The 16076-nt window shown below is 41.7% G+C and overlaps 1 protein-coding gene across 1 annotated transcript in view; it reads right to left on the reverse strand.

Annotated features, from left to right (window-relative positions):
• The window catches only part of cntn4 (contactin 4), a gene marked incomplete at its 5' end in the record, with an annotated part of 181972 nt that overhangs the window by 131052 nt on the left and 34844 nt on the right, over positions 1 to 16076 (reverse strand). Inside the window, one exon of the mRNA XM_080728858.1 lies at positions 5277 to 5452. Coding sequence (XP_080584984.1) covers positions 5277 to 5452 — 176 coding nt within the window. The remainder of the gene's footprint in view (positions 1 to 5276; positions 5453 to 16076) is intronic.

A 16076-nucleotide genomic window follows, 5' to 3' on the forward strand; every position in this document is an offset into this window, starting at 1 on the left:
CTCCTGTCCACATATTGGGATTTGTAGATTTATCAATATTTTGTATATACTGTAATATATCTGACCGACTGTCCTAGCATCAATAGGATTCCAAATGAAAATGAGCAATGTATTATCAGAATATGCAAAGAGGGCATGGTTGCATATTTGCTGCTCAGTGACTACTGAAAAACCATTAGAAGCACAGCACTCTTTTGCCAAAAGTTTCAATATGTTTAGCTTACAGCACTTGGCTGCATAAGCTCTTAAAACATGCCAAGCTCTCAACACTATTGGGAAAAAGCAACAGAAAATGATAAAGACAAAGCACTCTAAAGAATAGCCCTCAAAGCACTCTAAAGAATAGCCCTCGATGGACACCCAGTCTAATATAGGCCTACAGCAGTGTAACTGAACATAGTCAGAATACATAAATAATTCAACCTAAATCCGCAAAACCCACACTCAGTCTTAAAACTCAGTCTTATCCTGTACAACATAAGCTGCTTTCACACATGCACTGCAAATCTAGATACTACGCAACTTTTCTGTTGGACCGGAAATGCGACAAACTTTTGTGTAATGCCTCACTGGACCCCATTATGCTCTACTGTAAGTGTGAATAGTTGCGACCGTCAGGTCGCAGTTACTATCAAAACCTCCACCGGCTGTCTGTCAGTCTGTCTGTCAGTCTGTCTGTCACACGTCACACTTTTGCCCAACTCATATCTCCGCCAGCGTTGCCCCGATCCATGCCAAACTTTGCACACACACTCCTTGCCTGCCAAACCACTACCTCCACCCCCATCATTTGTCACATGGCCCTCTTCTAGCGCCACCATGAGGCCGATTCTTACAAAACACATTTTTGGACACTGCTCCTACAGATTTGGCCCTAAAATCATGCAAAGCGGTACAAAGTATCTCTACAGACATATCATCAACATGGAACTGTCCTTCTAAAGTTTGTGTATGCGACCTGGCGGTCGCTTATCTCCCGATTTAGGGAGTCTTACTGGTCATTGTCCGGAGAATTCGCAGTGGAGTGAGCGAGTGGTCTCAATTTGTAATGTGCTTCTCGAGGAGCCAAGGAGGAATGATTCCTTTGCAGAACTCTTTCCTTGTATTTATTTTTCTCGAAAAATGTATCTATGAATTTAAATCTGTTTAGTTATTGGATGCTGCAGACGACCAACTCCTCAGGCATCTAAACTCTACGCTCTACGCCAGTCCTGTTTCTCTGAACATAAGGGAGTTTATAATGTGAAAACAGGTACCGGACTACCGTTATTTTGTTTTTGTTTTTTTATCCCATGACTTTTTAACCCATTTTCACCTAGGGTATGGGCACTGATGACGCGGAGGAGAGAACACAGCCCCAGCGCCCACAGTGTCCCCGGCGGGAATCGAACCCGGTGAGCTGTGAGGCGACAGCGCTACCGTGCCTCTGGGGTAACCCTCAGTTACCCTGACTAAAATTACATACAGTAGCATCCCTATTATGTTATTTTGTGTGTTTTCACCATGTGTTTTTCCAAGAGTTTTCCCATTGGATGAAGTAAGTTTGACATAGGTTTTCCAAGGGTTTTGCCATGGGGTTAGAAATACACATGACATGACGTAACAGGATATTTCTGGTGTTACGTACGAAGTGAGCGCCATTCACTTCACACTGGTGTGATTTTTATTGTCATTAGTAGGTGAAAAGTTTCAAAGATAAAAAAAAAACAACTAAAGAATTACAAATCTACAAGCTCACGTCACAACGTTTCTTTTTGTCACATGTAAGCCTATAGAGCAACTATTTTCACTATTGGTTATAGGCTACACTGTAGTAAAGTGGATAAAATGCTCTCCTGTTCTGGCTACTAAACACAGGTGTGCTTTAACATGAGTCTTGTTATATTACCACCGCAAGCTTTTAATGCCAGTATCAAAACCCACTAAAAAGTAGGCTCATTGATTGGAACCATAAAGTTCCCAGTGGCTGTGGTCTGTATATTGTAGAAGGTAGGTTACATGCTAGCCTCAGAAAATGAACCACTGCTCATATCCCATTGTTGTTACAGCCATACACCCTATCGGTCGTTTAACTGTGAATATTCGGTTCAGAGAGGAGTAGCGCTGTCACGATTATGACATTTTACATGACGATTAATTGTCACTCAAATAATAATCGATTAACGATTTAATTGTGTTTTTGTCGTTGACAATTACATTTCTGTTTGGCTTGTAGGCTTTGAAGTTGCACATGGCAGATATGACACATAACCTATTTATACAAGGAAATGAAGGACATATTTGACAACTTTACACTTTAAAAAGAACATTGATAGTGGAAATAGCCGATCTACAAGCTCACAACGCGTCGCATCGCATTTAAATGTTTATATATACAGATTTTTCAACATGTAAACGATTATGATTATGATTATCACAACATAATTGCGATTATGTCAAATAATTGCAATTAGACGATTATGTAATAATTGTGACAGCCCTAGTGAGGAGCCCCCACCGGGAGGACATAGAGCCTTTGTCCTACTCCTCCCTGCTGACAGGTGCCGCCCCGGCCCGTAGGAATACATGCAATGACAATTATCACCCTCCTCAGATCACAGACCAATCCTGATGACATGCTATATCAAGACACTCGTCATCGTCACAAGTCAGATGCGCCACAGTGGATTCGAACCCACACAACCTCCGTGATGGTGGGCAGGAACTTTACCACTGCGTCCCCGAGCACCAGCCATATATCGTCGTTGTCGGGTGGAAACCTTGTATGTCCAAGAGCGTTCGTTTTGTATTTATCATTTAAAAAATGAACTAAACTAGTGAAAATAGCTGATCTACAAGCACACAACGCCTCGCAGCGCAAGGCGTTGTGTGCTTGTAGATCGGCTGTTTTCACTACTTTTTTGCAACAGCCTTGTATAGTGAAGCAGGGCTTTACTTTGCGAAAAAATTTACAGGTTTCTGCCCGACAGTGAAGATATTTTTTTTATAATATTACTCAACACAGCAATGTGGTCTCCAAGAAGATATTACACAGTCTTAAATTTAGATGTAAAATGCTGGCCACTATCTAATAATATCAGTTGCCCTTTAAATTATTCTCTTGAACCTTCACTGTTCAATCATGCTGAATTAATTAAGCTATACCAAGTGTAATAAAGAAGATAGATGACACTGGGTCACACATGCTTTCCCTGATTATCTGGCAACAGCTCAAGTCTGGTAAGGTCAGAGCCCTACAATTGATGCAACTGTCACTGCATCACAGCAGGCCGGGTTCCAATGACAAAATCACATTGTTCAGACTTATTTTTTCCTCTAGTAGTCCAAGGGGCCCAAACAAATGGCTGCCTGAGACACGCTGGTGTGGCGGCCTTGTCCCCAAACATGAGACCGCAGGATTCAATCTAAGCTAGCTATCGCTCACCGTTAATGTCATCATTTATGCTTGTCCAATAACTGGCACATAGGCACTTATTGACTTCCGCTTGCTTTAGGAATATAGAGTCCAGAGGCTGCCAGTTAGACCTATCAAGAGCCTTCAAACGATCTATCTTCATGTTCTACGGAAACAGGGGAAAATCTTTAAAAAGCATCAATCTGAAAAATGGATAAGGCGTAATTTGCATCTTGGAAAGTTTACTTTGTTTGGTGTTAATTTGTTGTTCTTTGGTACGATAAGCCATCCATAGTTATTTTTACTGAAAGCCTACCACAAGCAAATATTGTTTTGATTTTGTGGCGTTTCTGTAGTTTTATTTGCACTGTCTGGAATAACTGGAGTTGATCACAGTTGCTGTCAGGGAGAAACCTTGTACTGTATATCCAATTTCAGGTTTTAAGTTTATTCTTTTCACCTTTTTTGGGTAATGGTATGCCCTACTTCATTGTACAAGAATGACACGCAAAAGTAGCAAAAATAGTAAGAAAATAGCCAATCTACAAGCTTGTAGATCTGCTATTTTCGCTATTTGTAAAACATTTGAAATTGAAAGCCGTTAGGTGCCTCTGTGGGTGTTATCTATTGAACAAATGAAAAGTATTAACCAGCACTTGACGTGCAGAGAATGGCTTTTGGTGAAAACATCGAAAATAGCCGACCTCCAAGCTCACAACATGTCGCAGCGCAGCGCGTTGTGAGCTTGGAGGTCGGCTATTTTCGGTGCTTGATACCACACCGAACTAAGCATAATCAAGTGAATACTGGTGATGTGGCGTAATGGCATGGATTTCTACACAGAGAGGGAAATTCTTTTAACTCTTTGAGTGCCACCCCGTTCACCACTAGAGGGCGCCCAGTGGCCATAGAAAATCCCATAGAGATATGCTGGTATATGCAGAAGCCCTGCAGCCATGACTTGCCTGAACACTTTCCTTTGTGCATGTACAGGAAGAGGATGAAGTTAGCTTGAAGTTAGCTATTGGTTACCAAGCATTTTAGAAGCCTTATTTTCGTCAACTTAGCCATGATTAAACCTTGCACACCTCATGCATGGGAAAAAAACAGAGAAGAATGAGCTCTAAAAAATCCAATGCAATCCTGGATTGCATTGAAGTGGATTTGTGCAGTTTGTTCACAGCTTTCAAACAAAAAAATCCGATTGGAAATCCGTTCAGGCATTCTTGAGATAATCGCCATTATGTTTTACATGTTATGTAAACAAAAATGGCTGCCCTGTATGTTAGATGGGGTTGTATGGGGGTGGAACATGCAAAATCGCGATTGAAATCATGTTCACCAGATTTGATGGGGTCCAAAAAAAAACAAAAAAAAAATCAAAAAAAGAAATTTTCAATTTTTTTTTTTTTTTTTTTTAAAAGCCGAACTAGTTCGGGATCGGCACTCTGCGATACGCTAATAAAGCCGAACTAGTTCGGGATTGGCACTCAATGAGTTAACATGAGATGCTGCATTCAAGTTCAGGAGAGTTTGGACAAGGCAATTCTCTTGAATGCTGCCTTCAGGTATGGCATGGAAAGAGGGCATTTGCGTTTCTTTCACCATAGTAAAAACGGCACTCATGGTCTGGAGAGGGCACTTTTTACAGACTCATAAAAGGGCAGGGTCTCCAGCCCCCTTTGATGTCTATGTGTGCACGTGCCTGTCAGTCTCTATACAAGGAATTGTGCGGTACCCCCAGAGGCAGATTCAAAAGAAAACACCCCCCGCCCCCTTTTTTTGTCAATCCTAGAGTGCCACTGACATATTTTATGCCCTTAACAGTAGAAGCAAGCCGCCATTACCTTTCATACAGAGAGAGAACATAGTTGCAACTTACATGCAAAGGTTAGACTGGCCTCTCGGCTGACGATGGTCCCGAAAGAGTTGGAGGCCAAGCACTGATATGTCCCAGCATCCCGGTCTTTGTTCAGATGGCTGATCCTGAGGTTGCCTCCAGATAGGCTGTAGTGAGCTCCGGATTTGGGACTGATCACTGTGCTGTTAAGTTTCCACCTAAACACACAAGTGGAAAGAAATAAAATAAATACAAAATAGAAAATAAAAAAACTGAGGGGGGGGGGGGGGGGGGGGGGATAGGCAAGTAGCCTGTACATCCCTTTGATTGCTTTTCAACTGGATATGAATAAGAGGTGGAGATGGCTCTGAAATCATATACCCACCGCCGCAGCTTAGCACTAATCTAAACAGCAGTGAACTGCCGTGGCGCACAGGACTTTAGTACCTGACAACAGACAGCAATGCAGACCATCCATCTTGCCAGACTCCAGTCAAACAGCATAAAAATGCCGCTTGATCACCATGGTGACGCAATTAAAACAAATGGGTGCAACCTTGTATTCGCACTTGTGTATTCTATACCTGTCCACATGATTACCGTTGGTCTTCGAGGTGATCAGCGGAGTGTGTAATTCACTCATAATTTCAACAGATAATCCAACGCTTCCACATAGAGTCTCTTATTAAAACAAATATAGCTGGAAGGAAAATCTGTAGAAAGATCCATCCAAGAAGCATACAGCATATCGTCGTTGTCGGGTGGAAACCTTATATGTCCAAAACCGTTTGTTTTATATTTATAATTTTTAAAATTATTTAAACTAGTGAAAACGTCCGATCTACAAGCACACAGGGCCTCGCACCGCGAGGCATTGTGTGCTTGTAGATCAGCTGTTTTCACTACTTTTGTGCAACGGCCTTGTGTGATGAAGCAGAGCTTTACTTTGCGAAAAAAATTACAAATTTGAAACTTGGAGATACGGGGTTTCTGCCCGACAGTGACGATAGTTAATTAAAGGGTTGGGTTATGGAGGACAAAAGGAAGAAAAGAAAAGAGGTGGATACATTTATATGGTTGTCAGTGATGTATAACATCACAGTAATAAAGGGTGCTTCACAGATGAATAGGCATAGTAGGAAACAAGCCCTTAATCACTTATTTGCACTTGCCACTTGCGATGCAAATTTGATTAGGATCCACAAGATTATTACCGTAACCACTTTTCCGTTGATCTACAAGCTCACAACACATCACAATTTGATGTGTTGTGAGCTTGCAGATCAAAAGCAACCTTATAGTAAGTGCATGGTTAAATTGATTATTTCTCAAGGAGAAGTTCTGGATTTCCTTTTACTTCCTTTTAGCTTATAATGTTTTAACTCTTATTCTGCTTTGAACGTTCCTGTTCGCCCCAATTTTTCAGGTCGCGGCGCGCCAATACGGCGCTCGTTCGTTTACCTCGTCTGATGACTGTAAGCTGATGAGGGGTCGCGCGGCCGTGTACTGTAAACACATTTTCCGCGGTGATGGTGTAAAAAATCCATTATGCGTTAACATCAACGGAGACCAATTCACTTCCTTGTTGATTTCCTCTGGCCGTGAGGCTCTGTGGCCAGTGACTGGTCTGAATGCACGGCAACACATAACAGGCAAATTCACATTAAGTCTTGCATGACGCCGCCCTCTGCTGCCTGGCAGACCAAAGTGCAATATTGCACAATCAAAAAATAATAATAATAATAAATAAATAAATGTCTGTCTATCTACTATAACGTCGCAAAGGTAAGCCGCTTTTTGATGGCACCAGACCCAATAAATAAATAAATAATCTGGCAGTAGTAGAGTTAATTGAAAAAAATTAAAAATAAAGAAAAGGGAGAAAAAAAAGAAAAAAGTCAGCCATGGCCATGCCCCCCCCCCCCCCACACACAGTATTCAGATTTAGTTGAGTGAAGCTGCTACTCAATATTTACTCTCTTGGTTATGCCACTTTGCTACTTTTGAGGCATAACAGCTTTTCTGTCAAAAGAAACTGTGAAAGAGGCATTGTGTTAAAAGCACTCAAGTAATTCACGGTAGAAAACCAGACTCTAATGTTCTGCACTGTGACCACTGGAATCAAAACAGTGTCACCAAATTGTCAATTAGTCACTGGTTATGTCTAGTTATTAAATGCATATTGTTTAATCTTATTAAACGGTTCCACAAAACATAATGTGTGTATGTTTGAACCATAGACGTCACGTGACCCATTGGTTTCAGAGCGAAAATGAAGATCCCCCCCCCCCCCCCCCCTCGTATGGGTGCCGCCATCATTGTATTAATGGTACCCAGGGAATGCCATTGGCTGCCAACGGTCACGTGCAACTGCAGAGATACTTGGGAGAATGTCTTGAGCTTGCCGAAAATAAAGCACAGGAAGAAGAGGCACACCCTGCTTTAACATCAATTATAAAATTAATGGGAACATATTTTCACAAAACGCATAATCATGGTGATTGAAACTAGACTTTAAAAAACTAGCGACAGCAACCATACAGTATTTATAACAACTAGCCCTTACCCGTTCAAAGATATGAGCTCTGAAATGATGTGCAGTGTGTGGGTTATGGGGTGTGCACTGTGCACACAGTATATGAGGGATGGAAAGTAACTTTAACTGGTGCTTACATGATAATATGTAGGAGCGTCAATGTAAGAAATACCCGTTTCGTTTAATGGCTACAGAGATACTGTGTACCGATCTGCATGATTTTTGGACATCTGTAACAGGGCCAGTCACCCCCACCCCCCCCCTCCCCCGCCCCCGCCCCCCGCGTGCGCACACACACACACACACACACACACACACACACACACACACACACACACACACACACACACACACACACACACACACACAGATGGTTAAACATGTTGCCTCATGCTAGATGCAGAATAGATAAGCCTCATGCTAGATGCAGAATAGATAGTAGATACACCATAAAAATGCTAATATACAGCAAACGATTTGTGAAAGTGACAAACGGGCTTCACAGTTATGTTAGGTGTGTTCATATGCTAATGGTGATGCGATTTCAGATCAATTGCTCCAGCCACTGAGGAGAAACGCTGTTTCAGACACTCAGACAGACAGACAGATTTTTGGAAAATTACATGTTTGATGTTTATTAAAGTAAGAAAATCAAATGTAAAGTTCAGGTGAAACTGAATGGAGTCCTATGGAGAACAGTCAGAACAGTACCAGAATAGCGCAACTAGCGGGCAATCGTAGGAACACTTAGTTCCGTGTTTGCTTCATGTTAAAGGACAACTTTGGTTTTTAACAACAACAGCCGACAAATTCTTTATTACTATTTACAGTAACACTACTGGACCCCATAAGTCACACCTAACCATGAAAGACTAGACTCGCTAAAATGGCTTAAATGATAGAAAGCAGTAAATGAAAACATTTTAACACTCATCTTTTCTTTCCTCTAATTACAATCTGCAACAGTCTTATGCACACCTGATTAAAGCTCAGCGATGGGTGCGTAGGCAGGGGTCAACGTCATTTCAAACATGCACAAAATGTACATAGGACCCGCACACCATCTTCAACTTGCTAAAAAAAAACTCTTTTTATTGCTCTAATTACAATCTAAAATATGAACCCTTGTTGTAAAAAAACTAAGTTGTCCTTTAAATCTGGAGATCTGGCCCCCTGGTTTGAACGAAAGAAACCTATATCCACTGCTTTTCTTTGAAAACCAATGCACCCCTTGAGCGCACGCAAGAGTCCCCCCCCCCCCATGCCAACCCTGAAGTTGCCAGGCCCAGCCTATTTCTATGTTCTGGCTGCACTCCTGGAATAGAGTCAGTGACAGACAGAATATACTGTTGTACAGAATGTACACACATAGACTATAGTGAGAATACTTCATTACAATAGTTTCCCAAACGCTTCACAGCTCAACTAATGACACCAAGATTTTACAGACTATGATTTAAGGTTTAATCTGTGAATTTCATGAACATTAGAGGAGTCTGCATGGAAAATGTTTCATATAAGAGAGTAAGGTGTTCCAAGCTGAAAAGGTCAAATAATTTACTAATTTGGAAGATGTCAAAATCAGCCATGGGTCAAAAGGTTTTTGCTTTCCAACAACTTTATTTTACTCTAGTGATAACCTGAATGCTGTAGATACTAATTATAAGTCATTATGACTTTAACTAGAAAGCAGTGCTTTGCGGAGCACATAATCCCCGCCATACTGATACTGTGCATTCACTCACTCGGGAAGGAATGAGTGAGCACAGCACTGGCGTAGCGACCCCCCGCCGGGCCCCGATGCGAGGTTTTCACCACGGCCCCCCCCCCCCCCCCCCCGTCAGAAAAAGCGCAGCACAGCGGCTGCCAACACAATAGAATACAGTAGGCAACAGCGGCCATCAGAAGACACAATATAACAGTATAAGGGGTCTTCAACGTTTGGACCCCTTGGTTAAGAGAGAGATGGAGCAGGGACCCACGAGCTCACAAGCTTGTAGATAGGCTATTTTTGGCTACAGTTCTCAGAATATGGACACTAGGGTTCAAGTGGTTAATATAAAAAGGATTGGAATATTTGGAGGACGAGGACCCCCTGTAGTAACTATGTCTGAGGACCCCCTGTTGAAGACCCCTGGTATAAGCATATTAATTACCTTTGAGTGGAAATTCTGTTCCTAATCCTCCTCTGATCGAGTCACATTAACATGTCAATATCCTACTTGCTTCTGTAGCATACAACTCTTTTTCTTTTTTAATTGGGTGGCGGGCCCACCAAAGAAATCAGATATTAGTTTCAGAGCCATGCTGTAGAAACTACCGATAACATCCCTAAACGCTAAACGACAGAGAGAAGATTTTTAATGCTACCGCTAAAAGTAAACAGGAAACAGCTGTTCTCAAAGCAACGGATCAGAGTGGGCAGTCAGTAGCACTGCACTCGTCAAGAGAGCCAATAGAGTGTCTTCTCAATCCGGTAAGCATTTCAAAATAAAAATAAAAATTCCTCTTTTTTTTAGTTATTATTATTTTTTCTTCCCCGGAGCGGTACCGGGCCCTAATGCCTCCGGGCCCTAATGTGACTGCATCGGCTGCATCGCCTACGCCCCTGGAGCACAGTATCAGGGCTGGCTTGCCAGGCTAAGACTCTTCACCCTCCTGGCCCCCAAACTGTGGAATAAACTCCCTGTTGCACTTAGAACCGCAGTCTCACGCCCCAGATTCCGCCATGGTCTGAAGACTGACTCCACCTTAGCCCATAGCACTTACACCCCATAGCAATTTAGATTAGCATTTTTTGTATGTTTAATTTTTATTATGTTTTTTACTGAATACATGCTTGGTCTGCCTACGTTTTTTCTTAGATTAGCCTACCATTTCTTTGCATTTGATGTATTGATGTTGATATATTGATGTATGGCTGCTTATGTAATATTATTTCTTATGTTATTGTAAATAGCTCTGGATTAAGAGTGTCTGCTAAATGCTTAAACTGTAAACTGTAGCCAACAGTGTGTTAGAAAAGCAAAGGCAATTATCCGAGAATAAGGTTTTATGGAAGATGCTTGTGAACATCAATTTACATTTTAAGTAATAGAACATTCTATTGCTAGTTTGCCCGATTCTGCTTCTCTTTAATCTTCAAAAATGACTGAAATCAGTTGTGGCAACTGACAACTTTAATCCATGTTGACAACATAATCTATACCTTCCGGCCTTCTGGCCTGTCTGGCGGAGATAAGAAATTTACACCATGACGATGCTGTGTATTGGATATTCTTTATTAACTACTACACTAATCCAGGTAAAGTGTCTGGATGCTTATAAATCAAATCATGTGGATGTTAGGATCCACATTGGAATGATGTGGCTCCTATGTAGAGCCTGGACTTCATGTGGCTAGATGTCAGCAGTTTGTCAGATTAGCTGCTGACACACCGCGACACACAAACAGACCCTCTTATAGACGACTAGCCTTCTGCAGGGGCGTGCTGTAAACACTGTAAACATAACACATGGAGCATAATGGCAAAACCATCATCTGAGAACAGCACAGTCCTTTTGTGTGGTATGGAACACTGGCTAATTCAGGATAAGTAGGAAACATTTTGACAAGTGGCTCATTTTAGCAAGAACGTTGTCATGCATACATACAGGCATGTTGAAAACAGATTGTGTCCATAGTTCTTACTATGCCATCTGACATATGAGGCTTTGTAATGTCCAGAGCTCTGTTAATTCTCTTTAGAGTTCAGCCCTATATTATACTTTAAAAAATTATAATAATCGAAAACTAGTGAAGATTTTAGACACCAATACTGACATGCCCAAATTGGGACATATTAGAAACATTCTTATATGACATGTTCTTTAAATAGTAGTGCAAACAAAAACTGAAGATGAATTTAATTATATTACAGAATATTACTATCTTAGTGATGGGTAGTCATCACTAAGTCATAGTGGTACTGTACAATCCTTAGAGAGTTGCTGCTGCAATGGCAAAGCCAAAGCCGTTCAGTGACCTTGACAAAAAACTGTGGATTAGGTCATCATCTGGCTCAATCCTAAGTATTAAATGTACCAATCCTTCTAAAACTCACCAGCACAAATTCAGAGAGCAGACGTGATTGATTTGAACCTTTAGTAGCCACAGTACAACATACCAACCTTTCGATAGGCTAATGGTCCATGCAAAGGAGAAATAGCAGGGAAGACAGTTGTTCTTTGCACTCTTGTAGAATAAGCTACTTGAATTGGCAACACAGAGAGCTAAGCATAGATTGCTGGGTTACTGAGAGGAAATACTGACTGAAGTCCAGGAGGAAATATTATAGGCCAAGGAAAATCACAAAATACCACAAAAGACAAACTGCATTCTTTTTCCCTATGAACTGGAGCTACTCATTCTTGATATTGGATTCTGTGAGTCTTCTGAGTTACTCAAAAGGCTATAGCCAACACTGACATCAAGAGACAGTTCTTGTAGCTATTACCCTGACAGCTATCTAATAGGAGGCAGACAGAACAAGGGTGACTTCCAACTCAGCACATCACTCCCTCAGGTCCTCATTCACCAAGTCGGTTGTATCAGCGGAACTCCCAAAATGATCGGCAAATCTGCAAATCTCTATGGAGTACCCTGTCATCAATATGAGGTCATAGTACTGATGTCATAGGCATGCCTCACACAGAACTCCATGTATGGGCATAATCACTCCCGGCTTGCATCGTTCCCAAGTAGGATATTACCTGCTCCCCAACATTATCTTTTTAGTTCTCTTATGCACATCCCCTTTTCTGGTGCTGAGCCAAACTGTGTGAAACACAGGTATCCATATAGTGACGAGTAGGGCTCACAACAGTTAGTTAGACAATGATGTTTTGATCCCCAATGGATCTTCATGTCTGTCCCCAATGATTTTCAGTTGCTAGTTTTGCGTAAGGTTAAACAACCGTCTACTGGCCCTCTGTTAACTGGCCCATGATCTACTAGGAATAACATAATACATCAATCACATTATAGAACATTATCTACTACTACAGTATATTGAAAACAACAATCTCAACAAGACCCTTGAATCAACATTGTGTGGTGAATTGGACACATCATCTCTTCTTAAAAATCTAAGAAAATATGATAATGTAATTAGTCAACAATATTGACAAACAATATGGTAACAAACTATTGTTTGTTTATTATTTTTATCCCACGATTTTGTAACCCATTTTTCACCCGGTGTCATTATCGAATGTAATCCTGGGCGCTACACTCCCTCTGCCAACCTGTGGAGATAACCGACTGACCCCATGCTTCCTTCAATGCATGAGGAGTCCAAGTTGCTTCTTTTCACCTGACAGGTTAGACTTCCCCGGGTTGGACATAGCGCGTGGAAGGAACAGGTTATTCCAACCAGTTCCATTCCCCTCCATCAGGCGCCCTGGCTGGCCAGGGGGAGGCAGTATAGAGACCAGGATTACTGCATGTTTTTTTGTGAGGGTACCTACCCTAGGGAAAACATACAAACTCCACACAGAAAGGCCCTTTTGCCAACCCCACCTAGGGTATGGGCACTGATGACGCAGAGGAGAGAACATGCCCCCAACGCCCACAGCATCCCCGGCGGGAATCGAACCCAGGACCTTCTAGCTGTGAGGCGAAACAGCTGTCGTAAACTCTTTAGGGACAGTCGCTTGGATTCACTTATCGTTTTACCCCGAAGTTGCTTTCTTTCAATTGTGATTTTCTGAGGTTATTTTGTGAGATCTATGATCAAGTGGCTCATTTTAGCAAGAACGTTGTCATGCATACATACAGGCATGTTGAAAACAGATTGTGTCCATAGTTCTTACTATGCCATCTGACATATGAGGCTTTGTAATGTCCAGAGCTCTGTTAATTCTCTTTAGAGTTCAGCCCTATATTATACTTTAAAAAATTATAATAATCGAAAACTAGTGAAGATTTTAGACACCAATACTGACATGCCCAAATTGGGACATATTAGAAACATTCTTATATGACATGTTCTTTAAATAGTAGTGCAAACAAAAACTGAAGATGAATTTAATTATATTACAGAATATTACTATCTTAGTGATGGGTAGTCATCACTAAGTCATAGTGGTACTGTACAATCCTTAGAGAGGTGCTGCTGCAATGGCAAAGCCAAAGCCGTTCAGTGACCTTGACAAAAAACTGTGGATTAGGTCATCATCTGGCTCAATCCTAAGTATTAAATGTACCAATCCTTCTAAAACTCACCAGCACAAATTCAGAGAGCAGACGTGATTGATTTGAACCTTTAGTAGCCACAGTACAACATACCAACCTTTCGATAGGCTAATGGTCCATGCAAAGGAGAAATAGCAGGGAAGACAGTTGTTCTTTGCACTCTTGTAGAATAAGCTACTTGAATTGGCAACACCGAGAGCTAAGCATAGATTGCTGGGTTACTGAGAGGAAATACTGACTGAAGTCCAGGAGGAAATATTATAGGCCAAGGAAAATCACAAAATACCACAAAAGACAAACTGCATTCTTTTTTCCTATGAACTGGAGCTACTCATTCTTGATATTGGATTCTGTGAGTCTTCTGAGTTACTCAAAAGGCTATATAGCCAACACTGACATCAAGAGACAGTTCTTGTAGCTATTACCCTGACAGCTATCTAATAGGAGGCAGACAGAACAAGGGTGACTTCCAACTCAGCACATCACTCCCTCGGGTCCTCATTCACCAAGTCGTTTGTATCAGCGGAACTCCCAAAATGATCGGCAAATCTGCAAATCTCTATGGAGTACCCTGTCATCAATATGAGGTCATAGCACTGATGTCATAGGCATGCCTCACGCAGAACTCCATGTATGGGCATAATCGCTCCCGGCTTGCATCGTTCCCAAGTAGGACATTGCCTGTTCCCCAACATGCATATCTTTTTAGTGATTTAGTTTTCTTATTATGCACATTCCCGATTCTGGTGCTGAGTCAAACTGTGTGAAACACAGGTATCCATATAGTGACGAGTAGGGCTCACAACAGTTAGTTAGACAATGATGTTTTAAATCCCAATGGATCTTCATGTCTGTCCCCAATGATCTTCAGTTGCTAGTTTTACGTAAGGTTAAACAACCGTCTACTGGCCCTCTGTTAACTGGCCCATGATCTACAAGTAATAACATAATACATCAATCACATTATAGAACATTATCTACTACTACAGTATATTGAAAACAACAATCTCAACAAGACACTTGAATCAACATTGTGTGGTGCACTGGTGAATTGGACACATCATCTCTTCTTAAAAATCTAAGAGATCTAAAGATGATAATTTAATTAGTCAGCAATATTGACAAACAATATAGTAACAAACTATTGTTTGTTTATAATTTTTTTACTCAAATTTTTATCCCACAATTTTGTAACCCATTTTTCACCTGGTGTCATTATCGAATGTAATCCTGGGCGCTACACTCCCTCTGCCAACCTGGGGAGACAACTGACTGACCCCATGCTTCCTTCAATGAATGAGGAGTCCAAGCTGCTTCTTTTCACCTGACAGGGTAGAGTCCCCCGGGTTGGAACAGGTTATTCCAACCAGTTCCATTCCCCTCCATCAGGCGCCCTGGCTGGCCAGGGGGAGGCAGTATAGAGACCAGGATTACTGCATGTTTTTTTGTGAGGGTACCTACCCTAGGGGACACGGGGAGAACATACAAACTCCACACAGAAAGGCCCTTTTGCCAACCCCACCTAGGGTATGGGCACTGATGACGCAGAGGAGAGAACATGCCCCCAACGCCCACAGCGTCCCCGGCGGGAATCGAACCCAGGACCTTCTAGCTGTGAGGCGACACAGCTGTAGTAAACTCTTTAGGGACAGTCGCTTGGATTCACTTATCGTTTTACCCCGAAGTTGCTTTCTTTCAATTGTGATTTTCTGAGGTTATTTTGTGAGATCTATGATTAAACATCAACAAGGTTGATAATGCAATTTTACTTTCCATTGTTTTAAATTTCCAAACATTATATTCTGTTGATCCCGAAAGGGGAAATTCATAATGTAACCAGTGCAGAGCATGCTGTTGAAAATAGAGACAAAAAAGTCACCATCACTCAACTGCACAGTAAAACAAAGATCACAAGTACAGTACGGAATACGTACAGATCATCAATTAGACAGCTGCCTCACTGAAATACCGGAGATAAAGGACTTCCTAGACTTCCTAGACTCCCCTTCTCCGCAGCCTCCACTGGCTCCCGGTTGCGGCCCGCACTGAATACAAAACACTGATGCTGACC

The sequence above is a fragment of the Nannobrachium achirus genome (assembly GCF_963921795.1).
Source record: "Nannobrachium achirus genome assembly, chromosome: 6".
Classification (NCBI taxonomy): domain Eukaryota; kingdom Metazoa; phylum Chordata; class Actinopteri; order Myctophiformes; family Myctophidae; genus Nannobrachium; species Nannobrachium achirus.